The 12,351-nt window shown below is 55.1% G+C and overlaps 1 protein-coding gene across 1 annotated transcript; it reads right to left on the bottom strand.

The window, feature by feature from the left end:
- Positions 1 to 251: 251 nt before the first annotated feature.
- NPTX2 (neuronal pentraxin 2) lies at positions 252 to 11,809 on the bottom strand. The gene is made up of 5 exons (XM_059154973.1): positions 11,217 to 11,809; positions 9,341 to 9,557; positions 4,497 to 4,741; positions 2,556 to 2,735; positions 252 to 1,711 (listed from the first exon to the last, which is right to left on the bottom strand). Exons 1-5 carry the CDS (start codon positions 11,640 to 11,642, stop codon positions 1,484 to 1,486), a joined length of 1,296 nt encoding a protein of 431 aa, XP_059010956.1. The 5' UTR covers positions 11,643 to 11,809; the 3' UTR covers positions 252 to 1,483.
- Between the last annotated feature and the right edge of the window lie 542 nt (positions 11,810 to 12,351).

Genomic DNA, 12,351 nt, shown 5'->3' with positions numbered 1-12,351 from the left:
GGGCCATCGAGGTTAAGTCTGATTCCTGGTTGAGAAGACAGGAGCCGGCTGAAGACCAGGAGACTGGCCAGAGCTTGTGGGACATCCGCAGTCTGGGCCTGGCATTGAGGAGGGAAGGGCTCAGCCCTGCACCACGCCCCTCTCCCTCCAAGCACATCAGTGCCCTGGGTCCGCCAGACACGGGCCCCAGACCTAGGGACTGTGGCAAAGCCCCACCTCCTACCCTCAGCCCCAAACATGGAGCAAACAGATACGGAGGCATCTTCCAGTGCACTTTAATCAAAATTCCATCATCAGAAGAGTTCTTGTAGCATACAATGTTAGGATGGGCATGTCAACTTGGTCCTACAAATGGAATTTCCACATATTTGCACTTCAAACATGTATGAAAAATAAAATATATAATATTTAGCTTTATAAATTTCCCCACTTCATCACTTTGTCCTTAAAATAAATTACTACCTCTGTCCAATAAATTAAGCAACCTGGAGTCACAAAGCAAATATCAGCCAAATGACTCCCATTTCCTGAAAAAGTTCTGGGGGAAATACTTGAGACAGTCAAATGCTTACAGGAATCAACATGAATTAAAGCTAGCACATTCCTCACAGTGGGGACGAGACATTAAAAATGGAAGGCTGCTAATGGCTGTTCTTCTCTGTTGGGAAAAAATAAATCCCCCCTGACCATACCGAATGGTTGTGGAAGCTGCAGCTGAACTTTTGGCACCGGTGGAGAAAAGAGGCTTTTCAAAGAAGCCATTCCCAGCGATGATTCCATCAAAGCATCGGTCTGAGGGAGAGGTGACAGAGGGGAGGGACAGCTGCCACAGCCCTTCTCCAGAACTCGCTTCTGCGTTCCTGCTCCCAGCCCCCTTTGGAGGACCAGACGCCCCCTCCATCTTGGAGAAGGCAGGGCATTGTCTGGGCAGCCTGCCCTCCTCCTTGAGCTGAAGAGTTCCTCACAGCCTAGTAAAGAACACTAAGAGAAAGGCCCTTCTGTGGGCGGCAGGGGCTGCTTTGCCACGTGCTCAGGGGACAGCAGGGTATACTCTATACACAGGGGACACAGATATTCCAGCAGGAGAGCCGCACAGCCTTTAAAGGGGACAGACAAAAAGGGCACACGAGACATGGAGCATCCAAGAGGGCGGACAAGGCTGCGGTGTGCTAGCAATGACAGGGGCTCTGCAGGAAGCCTCAAGGGCCTTCAGCCCCCCACCCCCAGCAGGAAGTCAGAGATCTCCCCACCTGCAAGCTCAGGGCTGCTTCCCCCTCAAAACAACATAATCTTGGTAAGGAACAAAGAATCCAGTGACAAGGGCCGCTACAGAACCTCGGCCTTCGAGATTCCCTGGGAATGAGCTTTGGGGGCCCCAGCCCATTCTGGCAGGGGCTTTGTACACAGTTTAACTGGGGGAGGAGGTGGCCTTGCACTTCTGACAGGAACAGCCCGGCCCTGGCCTAGACAGAGCCGGAGGCAGCTACAAGTCAAGGAGACGTTCCTCACAGGTCTCCACGGGCCACTTAGAAGCCCCTCCAAACACATCGACGTTGTTGTCCACCCAGGGTATGATGTTGCCGGGCATGTTCGTGGAGCAGTTGGCAATGTTGATAATTTCTTGTGCACGGAGGACGCGGTCCCATATGTTGAACTGGCTGAGCTCCCCCACGAATGCCTGCGTGGCATCGAACCTGCCCCCAACGGTGTCCTGGGGAGGGGAGAACAGAACCCCATCAGCACAGGTTCAAAAAGCGGACAGGTCTGCGAATTCTCCTGGACTGTGAATGGCCTCTGGGAAGAGATGCCAACTTGGGAGGGAGAAGGGGAGACTGGGGCATTTTCCCGACTCCCTCCAACTCTGGCTACACCTCAGGAGCCCTGATTGCTTCACATCCTGGGGCTCCTCGACACGGTGCTCCTGGCTGGAGTGGAAAGACATTTTGTCCAAACTCCCAAAGCTAGCACTAGCTCCCGGTCTCCAGACTCCCAGTCTCTCTCAGGGAAGTGAGGGGAAGAAAGGGCCCTCAGCAAACCTCAAGCACAGGCTGAAACATCAACTCTTACCTGCCCAGGAGCAGACAAGCAATGTACATTTCCCTTCTCCCACCGGGTGAGTTTCTGGAGGGCAGCTTCTGAAATCACCTTCCCACCCCCATATCCCCCAGGGTGCTGAGCACCCACAGGCATACCCTGAGTCCCCTAAAACACTGAGCCAGCAGTTCCTGGAAGATGCCCTATCCGTCTTTGGCATCCTGAATGGATGTTGTGCCTGACAGAGGCTTAACGTCTGGAAAGAACCTAAAGTCACTCCACGACAGCATGACCCCAGGGACACTCCTGTTCACCTGGGTTGGACTCCATTCTGGAATCTTTCCGAACCCACCACACCAACCTCAGGCCATAAGACAGCACGGGGCGAGCCGGCACTGTCCCGCCTCAGGGGCTGGGTCGGGCAGGCAGACAACTGACTAGGGGGCCCGGGGGCAACCTTCAAGTGTAGTCTTGTGCTGCTCGGCTGGCAGCATGCTCCCGTCTTGCCCCCCTGCACTCACCTGTTCCTGCCCGAGGATCAGCACACCCCCTGGCTTGATGGGGTGCCAGGGGGCCAGGTTCTCCCCAGTGCCGAGTTTCTCCCCATCCTGGAATGCCTCCCACATGCCATCCCGCGTCGTCCAGGTGATACAGATATGGTGCCACTTGCCGTCACTGACAAACAGGGGCAGCTGCGCAACCTGCGGACAGCAACGTGCAGGTGAGGCACCCCCTCAGGGTTTCCAGAAGTCTGACCTGCAGACAGACTGTTGGTCCTACTGCTCCCATCTTGCAGGGTCCCTGCTGGTCTCCCCTTCTCTGCTTTTTGGGTGACACGGGCAACTCCACCCTTCAGAAAGCCTTGGGGAGGGGACACTGTGTAACACAGACACCTCAGAGGAAAAGGGTACGTAGCCTGGGTACAGGCCCCTGACCCCAGGGTGGCCCAGCTTTCAAGGGGACACCTCTGGTCCGGGTTCTGCTGAGGGTCCAGGATGCTGTCCAGACTGAACAGATGTGAGGTGAAGGGCAAACCCCCCTCCCCGCTGTGCTGAGTCTGAATGCCTCCGCCAGAGGGCCTGAAGGGAAGTCAGGGTCCTACTGGGCCAGCCTCTTTGGAAACAGTCCGAACAGCTATCTACACTCTAGACAGAGGCTCACGATTATCCATCACAACACTTGCAGACTCTGTGTGTGTGTGTGTGTGCGCGCGTGCCCGCACTCCTGTGCAGAAAAAAAAAAAAAAAAAAAGGCCTACAGTTATGTGGGAGGGTGTGCTAGGGGTGCACACAGGGATCCCCATATGGAACAGAAGGAAGGGCACTTCTGACCCACGTCATCCGCTCGCAGTCCCGTGAGCACTACAGCCCAGCCCAACCAGGTGCCATCCTGTTGTTACTGCTGGTATCCTAGCAACCTGCTGCTTCCTCCCAGGAATTGGCTGTTTATGTGCCACCTAACCCAAGAGGAAAACAAGGTTCTGGCCCTGCTGTGTCCAAGGGCATTATTTAGAACAATTAATCCCTGGCTCAGGGACATGGTCACCACTAGAAGGAGCCCAGTGAGGAGATTCCACGGCATCTCCCACTTCAACTCCATCCAAGATGGTTCAGTAACGCCAGAGTAAGGGGCCAGGGCAGAGGCAGCAGGGAGCTGGAGCAGCCATTCCAGCAAGGCTCAGCTCCAGCAAGGACATCAGGACACATTTTCTTTGGCTATGCCAAGTCTGACTTCAGAATGGAAGTTTAAGTGGGGTTCCTGGAGGTCCTGCAGATGCCCAGAGCGGAGGTCTTGAGAAGACCACGCTCTCGAATGCTGAAACCAGCCAGTCTATTAAAAAGGGATATTTACTCTGGAAAAAGCAAGGCTATAGAGATAGGAAACAGATCAGTGGTTCTCATGGGCTGGGGTAGGGGGTAGGAGCCGACCACAAAGGGGAATGAGATTTGGTTGGGAGGCAATAAGGGAGAAATGAAACATTTCCATATTTTAATTGTGGAAATCACACAAGTGCATGCATTTTCAAAACTGGTTGGACTGTTTACTCAGTTTTACTGTAACTTGTACCCCAGTAGACCACCCCAAAAAGATACACTGAAAAAATTTCCTACACAGAGGGACACACACAGACCTCTTCCCCTAACCAGTATGGCCCTGGGGAATAGTCCTGAGTGACTGGCCCAAGGGCCTGTGACCATTCAGGCTGGCCCAAGAGACCCCATCTCTATTCCTCCCACGGCACCTGACCTGGACCCTGTGCCGCTTCCAGGCCAGACTCACAGCTTGGATCTCCACCAGCCATGGCCACCTGCCCCTGCTGCCTACCCAGCCAGCTGGCCACAGTGGGACTGAGTTGGTGCAGAGCTGTCCCCCCTGTGAGGAGGACAGCCCTGCAGCCAGCTGTCAGAAGCCACACAGGCTGACCATTGCTGCTGTGATGGGGGCATCCAAGCAGGCCTCACCTTGTCGTTGATGAGCAGCTCAATGGGGTTGTTGCCCCACTCTATCAGCACGATCTCGTTGGCCTGCCCCGGCACCGCGTAAGAGAACGGTGTGCCGATGCCCGGCAAGGCGCTGGATCGTAGCCACAGGCAGATAGTGAAGGCGTACAGTTCAGGCAGTGTTTTCTTGATCTTGCCATACAGGTAGTTTGTGCGCAGGGGGAGGGACACTTTGAACGCGTCGGGAGACTTGAACGCACTGTTACCTGGGGGGTGGAGAAGAGAGGCCATGGTGTGTTCACCTACTCCCCGCCAGCGCAGCCCAGAGCCACAGCTCACCTGGACCCCAAATTCCCCCAGGTCAGTCCTTCAAGCAACAGAGCACCTGCTACTGGGGAGCCACGGTGCAAAGTGCTACCAGCCCGGAAGTAAACAAGACTGGCCTTGCTCTTGAAAGCCTGAAGAAGCGGGTAAGGACAAGTTGAATTTAATTTTCTAGTTAAGCCAGAAAACCGTTCTTGAGCCCTTTCCTTAAAATCCTAGCCCCTTTAGCTCCTTCAGCAAGGGCGGGGTTGGAGCCCTGCCCGGCTTGGGCTTAGAGGCAAAAAGTCCTTAACAGGGACCTAGACACCTGATTGATAAGATACTCGTCAAGCCAGTAAGTCCCTGTCACTTCTCACCCTGAAGAATCACTGCCCCCCGAGTCCACATGGGCGCCTGGACACTACAGCTTAACTCAGAAGTGGCTTTTTGGACTAAATCTCTCACATGAACCACTTTGCTCATGATTTGCCTTTTCCTCCTCAAGAGAAGATTGTGTCTGTTGATGATTTCCTGTGGTTTGGAGACAGTCAGAGACAGAGAAGTACAGAGGTGCCCGTCCGCTGAGGTGAGCACCCACAGCCAGAGCCTTGAGCCCTTGGGGCCTGCCTGGGACGGAAGAGAAGCCCCTGACTGTCCTCATGTAAATGGTGCTTCCAAAATCTTTGAATGCCACTAGTACGCTTAACTGGGTCTAAGTAATTTCTAATAGTTCTGACTTAAGCTCCAAATTAACAATAAAAATAAACATACAGAAGGCAAGTCCCCGTCTCGAGTTATCACAGATTCCGAGGTTTGCCAGGTACCACCCAGTTCTGTGAGTGGTCACGGCAGCAACTTCCCTCTCAGCTGGGGACCAGATGCTTCTGGTGAAGGAGCCTGAACACCCTTTGCTCATTCAACAAGTATTTATTAGGCATCCACAAGGGGCCGGAGGGACTCCATCACCATGAGAAACATGCAGGCTCTCTGGACCCAGAACCAATGGAACCAGACAGGCCTGTGTCTCATGTGAGTGTATAAATCAGTCCCTTCTAAGGAACAGAGGCCACAACGGATGACCCTTTCTCCACTGTGATCCCCCAGACTCATTTGCTTTTGTAGTCAGGAACATGTGAGAGAAGCTCTCTGGTGCCGTGGTTCACCCCCACCCAAGGAAGACCTGCACAGAAAAGCAACAAGGCCCAGCATCACCCTTTCAGCCTCTGGAACAGGCAGCAGAGAAAGACTAGCCTCTGGGCCTTATGGGTGCTATTTACTTGAATCTGCTGCTTGTGGACTCTTATCCGGTCCATCCTGAGTTCCCCCTCAGAGTCACTGAATACCTAGCGAGGGCTGGGAAGGCTTGGTCACCTGGGGAAGACAAGGGGGGCCACGCTGGGTACAGGTGGAAGCAAAACTGAGACTAGGAAGCCCCGTCCCCAATTCTGTGGATTGTGCAGTTAAGGCACTGAGGTTTGGAGAAGCGAGGGGACTCAACCACAGGTCACACAGCTAATGAAGGACAGAGTAGGGAGCAGAAGCCCCTCTCTCAACTACATGCAGCCACTAGTTCTTAATCTGCAAATGGCCATGTTCTTCACGAAGGCATGATTAGCTAATAAAGAGAAATGGCTTCTATCCTTGCAGGTGGGCAGGCCTGCTGATTTAATAAGGCTCAGTGTCGGTAATATCATTAGCTAGGTGACAACAGATAGGTTTAATTAGACCTGGGAGAGCCAAGGGGCAGAGGAGGGGCCCACACCCGGAAAGCTGGTGCCCTCTATTTATATCAAACAGCTTGGAGGTTTAGAGGAAACTTCGTTAAAACCAATTAGGGCATTAAAAGGCCTGACCGATAAATCAGAGGCAGCAGGTGGCAGACAAGTGAAAATGGGGGGCAGCTGGGGCCAAAGAGAGACAGGTTCTGTCTTCTCAGTGGAAACGTTTACTTCAACTCCAAGGTGGGCTGTCCCTGGCTGGCTGGCCCGGAACCTGGAGGCTCCTGCAGATGAGCAGATCCCACGACAGAGAAAACGAGCATCCGTGGGCTCAGGCAGCGCAAGCCTCTGCGTGGAGCGTCGGATGCTCACCCCTGGGCTTTCAGGAGCCTCCGGCCCAGTGGGGCTGGAGCCCACACGCCACTCCAGGCTGCAGCCTCTGGGTATCTTGTCTTCTGGGGTCACCACCAAGTTCAACCCCAGCTCTGCAACCTGCTGGGCCCGTGAATGCATGAATCACTTGGTTCTCTGACTCAGTCCCTCATCTATAACTAATACCTACCTCACATAGTGGTTGCAAGGGTTATGGAAGACACGGAATGTGGAAGTCGCAGCCCGGTGTCTGGCTCTGAACAAGCCCATAACAGGCAGGAGATGATGGACCGAGGGCCAGAGTTCCCAAAGCCCCCTACTTTGCATATGCCTGAGGTCCATCTCCTCTGAGCTCAGTAGGATGTTTTGAGGAACAGAATGGATCTTCCACCCTTGATTTATTTGGGGCACTGGGAGTTTATATATTCCTTTATTCTCACCACAAATAGGACAGATAGAAACTCAGAAGACAAATTTATCGGCAGATGATCACTTTCCTCAAAGATTCATTCCAGAGCTGGGTGGAGCACACAGAAGGATTCTAGAGTTCTGGTGGTGGGTCAGTACCAGGTCCTGGGGGCTCTACAAGAAGGTCAATCAGGGGCCCTGCCCTGTAGAGCTCAGTGCTAGCTAGAACATGAACCTCCTTTCTATGCCAGATGAGCTCTGAGGGCTTCCAATAAAACCTAGGTACCGAGAGTGTGGATGCTGGAATCTGGCTGGGCATGGGAGGGATAGTCATACAGAGCCAGCTGCCGGATGGTCAAAGCCATGTTGCCACTGCTGCTCACCAGCCGGTGGCCCAGGTCCCACTCAGTCCCCTCTCCCCAAATGATGCACCTCTGGCCGAAAGTTCAGGGTATTTTTCTCATCTGTGTAATGGGTATAAGTCAAGTCCTCTCTCACAGGCGTGATGTGCTCAGCACATGCTAACACGGCACGCTTCTGTTAACCTACATCCTTGGAGCAATTCAGCCACTGAGCCAGGCAAGGTATATAGCCAGCAAGGTCTCTGGCGGAGCTCTCTTTTTGTTCTACAGCTACCCCCTTCAAGATATTAAGTGACTGTGGTGTGCCTGCATGTTGCCATGTTCCACTGTGGGTGAGGCTGGGGAAAGGGAAGGCAAGCCACCCTCACCTTGGACCCGATGCTGCCTTCCTGTCCTCCAGTTGGCAAGAAAGGCTGCAGCCGCAGCTGCTCTGCCTTCAGGGAAGGCTCTTGAGACCTAAGGAATTTTCTGAGGTCACCCTGAGGTGAGGCAGAGAGGAAATTCTTTCAGAAACTCAAGAATCCAAGTCTAACAGGCAAGTCACCCACCCCTTTCTGAGAAGGATAAGGAAGGAGGAAAGCAGGAAAGTGTTGAAGGAGACCTGTGACTTCTGGGGAGCTGCTGTAATAAAATGGAACAGACACACCATCCCCTTGATCATCTGGCCCTCCCTTGCCAGAGTCACTAAAGGCACAGCTGGACCTTCTCCTGTCAGTTCATGAAATCGAGTAATGAGAAACTGTCTTTGACAGGCTGGTGCCTCTGAGAAGATTGCAATTTCATATCCCCTATCAGCAAACTTACACTTCACTCCCAGGCCACTAGGTAGTTTGGGGGTTGATAATGCAGTCGGAATTACGTAGGGCCCTCGATCCCTTTCCTTCCGGTCTCCCATGGGAGAAACTCACACACCCCAGTGTGAGCAGAGGAGAGGAAGAGACTCAGAATCCACTGAAGGTCTGGTTAGGAAGTGACTGAAATGTCCACATGGCAGAAGGACAGAGTTGGGCTGTTTGCCCACGCTGGTCCTGAGGGCACTGGCTTTCCCACGGATAACAGGGGGCGGGAAAGGGGGGGCTCTTTCCTGAGAGGACCATCCTCAATCACGCTACTGTTTGCTCAAACAGCTGCGAGCTACCTCCATGCAGGGTCTGTCACTGCAGACACCCTGGGGGTCACCGTCTGAGATGGAAAGCAGGCTGCTCCCAGCAGCAACAGGCCCCTTCAGTCTCCACCAGGTCAGAAGATGTATGAACAAGGCCGTCAAGCTGGGCAACTGTCAGGCAGAAACCCTACACCCCTGCACACCACGGGAGATGCCTCAAGTTGAAAAAGCAACACTTCGTTTGAGAAACAGAGAAGGGAAAGTGGAGACCTGCTGGGATGGTAGAGAATGCTGCGGCTTTTTGCACGTAGGACAGGTAGGTTCAGAGATGACCTAAGAGCAGCCTCAGAGCCAACCCCAGCAAACAGGAGCAGAGCCCGGTGCTAACAGTCAGCAAGCAGGGGTCACGACTCTCTCAAGGGTCCTAGTGGCCTGTCTGTAAATGGGTGGCTGTGGGGCCAGCCCCCCTCTGCCTGCTCTGCCTTACTGAGCCCGGCTTCCCTTACACTGCAGCCAAACACCAAGGCAATGGGGTGGGGGTGGGGGCTGAGAGGGAAATCAGCCAGAGGGCGACAGAGAAGCTAGTCAAGAACTCACCTCGCTCCAGCTCAGTCACCCTCTGCAGCAGAGCATTCAGGGCATTCTCTGTCTTCTGCCTGTGAGCAGAGGTCTCATTGTGGAGCAGGGACTTCTCGTCCTCCAGCTCTGCCACCTTGCGCAGCAGCTGCCTCTCCAGCTCCCCCAGTCGCCGCTGGAGCACCTCTCGAAAGTCGCTGGGCAGCATTGCATTGGACACATTCACTCGGAGCTGGTGCTTTTAGATGGGGAGAGGGACATATGAGGGAGAAGTATTAAGGCCATTTAAAAAGAAATTGTGAAATGTAGCTCTAAAAGCCCAACCACACAGGGAGAAGCTTCCAAAACAGGAGTATTAAATCGTGCCAATGGCACGAAGGGGAGCACTTCACGGACGCTTTTTTCTTTTTTGTATGGAAAGGATTTCAAAGTCAAACAAGAATTACCTTGCTGCAATCTTTGAAACTTACGAATTCCATTTTCCTCTCTCAGAAAGCTATTTTCCTTCTCTTGCTAAAAACGCAAAATTTTAATCACGATCTATCATCCTTGGGTAAAGATCACAACACAGTGAAGATTTAAAAAAAAAAAAAAAAGTCAACCAAATGGTACTAAAGCAGATGAGCCTTCATCTAGAAGTGGAAACAGCCCCCAAGTCCCAATATGGCACAAAGGTGAATAATTATGCTTGCAGAGATGTTACTGGAAAATGAGAGACCTAAAATGTGACAGTTCTGAATTCCAGGAATTTTTGCTTTGAATGCTGTTGCTAAATCCTCATTTCCTATGCCTTCTCCTCCTCTACCATCATGCTGGCTCTGGAGGCAGTCTGCCACTGGCTAGCCATGAATCCTTGGCAAGCTATGTACCCCCTTTCTAAGCATTCCAAATTGTAAAATGCAGCTAAGAGGATCTGCCTCAAAGGACTGTTGGAAGGGTTAAAATTAGATAATACGCCTGGTATATATTTAGTAAACTAGAAACGTTAGCTGCTATTAATCATACCGAATCAAGGGATACACAGATGCTGGAAATACTGTATTTAGCCATCATGCCACAGGAAAGCCTCAAATAATTTTGCAATAATTACCACCTGTAATTGAAACCTAGTTCTGCTAATGAGCATTCTGGTAAACGTTTTTTAACAGAAACATTCCACACTTCTTAAATAGGGTTCAAAGGGAAAGATGGAAGTTAAATGAGGATTTCTCTTGAAAGTTCCAAACTGTATACACCTTCCAAGAGAGAAACGTAAGAAGGTCCCTTCCCCCAAAACGGCCTGGAAGGGCACCTTAGAACGGGCGCAATTCGCGGGCAGAGCATCTTTGAAGTTAAAACCAGGTTTCCTCCGAGGCGCCAACCGGCGTGTGGCCCAGGACCCGCCCGCGCTCGCCTCCCCGCCGCGACCCTGGGGTCTCCGCCCGCTCCGGTCCAGTCTGGCCTGATTTAGAAAAGGAAACGCGGGACGCCCGGGACAGCTGACCGCACTCGGCAGCCGCAAGTCACCCGGCACAGCCTCTGCGAGCGCGTGCGGCCCCGGGGGTCTCGGACATTTAGAGAGAAGAGGCCGTCCCGGTCCGCTCAACGGGATCCCGGGAAGTGACTGGCCACAAGGCGGACAGTCCCGGTGCGGGGCGGGGGGTGGGGGTGGGGGGTGTTAACCCTTTCCTTTAGGCAAGAAGCGTGGTGGGGGTGGGGGGTGTGGGAGTGGGATGCGAGCCCCGCAGGTAAGTTCGCGAACCCGAGAGAGAACCAACCCCCACCCCCGACCCCAAGCCCAGCTTGCTGTGTCCCGTACTGTCTGGCTGGCAGAACCACGCGCCCCACCACTGCCCCGCGCCTCGGATCTTTCCCACCCTTCAGGATCACCCCCCACCCAGCCCCGCGCTCAGGCTACCTCGAGGCTCTCCAGGCGGTCCTTGAGGGTCTGCAGCGAGCGGCTGAGCTGCTCCACGACGTGGCCGGGGTCCCGCGGCAGATCGCCCATAGTGTCCTTGCCTGTGGCTGCCGGGCCCTGTGCCTTGCCCCCTGCCAGCCCCTCGCAACGCGCCAGCTTGCCCGTGAGCTCGCGGATGGCCTCGCGCTGCGCGCCCAGAGTCTCCTTCTGCTGCACGACGGTCTCGCGCAGCTGCAGCACCGCGGCCCGCAGCTCCTCCTCGGGGCTCAGCGCGCCGCCCTGCATGGGCATCGCGGGCAACGGGCAGCCGGCGCGCGCCGCCTCCGGGGGCAGCGCCGTGCACACGAAGCGGCTGCCGGGCGCCGGGCCGTCTTGGGCGCCGGCGGTCACGACGAGCGCCAAGCCGGCGGCCAGCAGCGCTAGCATCCCGTCGCCGCAGCGCTCACTCCAGCATCAGCAGGCGGGCGGGCGCCGTCGGGGCGCGCGGCGGAGGCGCCTCCGCTGTGGGCTGAGGCCCGGCGCGCCGCTCGAGGGCAGCTTGAGCGCGGGAGCTAAGGGAACCGCCTGCCTCCCGCAGCCCGCTGTCTCCGCTCCGCGTACGGTTCTGGTCCGACCGGGTCCGCGCGCCCTTTCTTAAGCTGGGGGTGGGGGGGGGCCGGCGCGTGGGGCGCAGCGCCGCGAGCTCTGATTGGCCCGGCTGGGCGCGCGTCAGCGAGGGGGTGGGGCGGGGGCGCTTCTCTCGGCGGGCCAGCGGGCGCGTGTGTGGGCTCGAGGCGGGGGCGCTAGCGCGGGGTCCCGGGGCTCTCAAAAAGGGAGGACTGAGGTAAAAAAAAAAAAAAAAAAAGAAAAGAAAGAAAGAAAAAAGAAAAGGAAAGGGGAAAAAAGAAGCCGCCCCGGGTGCCTTCGCGAGCCTTGGCCGCGTGTCCAGGAGCCCCTCAGACCCACCCGAGGATGTGGGCGTCGGGGGCTGAAGAGAAGCCCGCAACTTCCCCCGGGCGACTTCGGAGCTTCCGGCTCGGCGCGACGCCTCGCTCTGCGGCCACCGCCGCCCCCGTGGGGAGGGACCCCCCCCCCCCACTTCCCAAGCGAGGAAAGTGAGGAGGAGCCCCGGGAGGAACTCAACCCAGGGCTGCCG

Source organism: Mustela lutreola, chromosome 17 (genome assembly GCF_030435805.1).
Source record: "Mustela lutreola isolate mMusLut2 chromosome 17, mMusLut2.pri, whole genome shotgun sequence".
In the NCBI taxonomy this organism is placed as follows: Eukaryota; Metazoa; Chordata; class Mammalia; order Carnivora; family Mustelidae; genus Mustela; species Mustela lutreola.
This window is presented reverse-complemented; position numbering and strand designations above follow the sequence as displayed.

Excerpts from the sequence above, each read along its gene's own strand:
- NPTX2 (XM_059154973.1), bottom strand. The coding sequence starts at position 11,642 with ATGCTAGCGCTGCTGGCCGCCGGCTTGGCGCTCGTCGTGACCGCCGGC. Across the intron at positions 9,558-11,216 it reads ACCGCCTGGAGAGCCTCGAG|CACCAGCTCCGAGTGAATGT; the intron begins GTAGCCTGAGCG and ends CCCATCTAAAAG. Across the intron at positions 2,736-4,496 it reads AGCTGCTCATCAACGACAAG|GTTGCGCAGCTGCCCCTGTT; the intron begins GTGAGGCCTGCT and ends TGCTGTCCGCAG.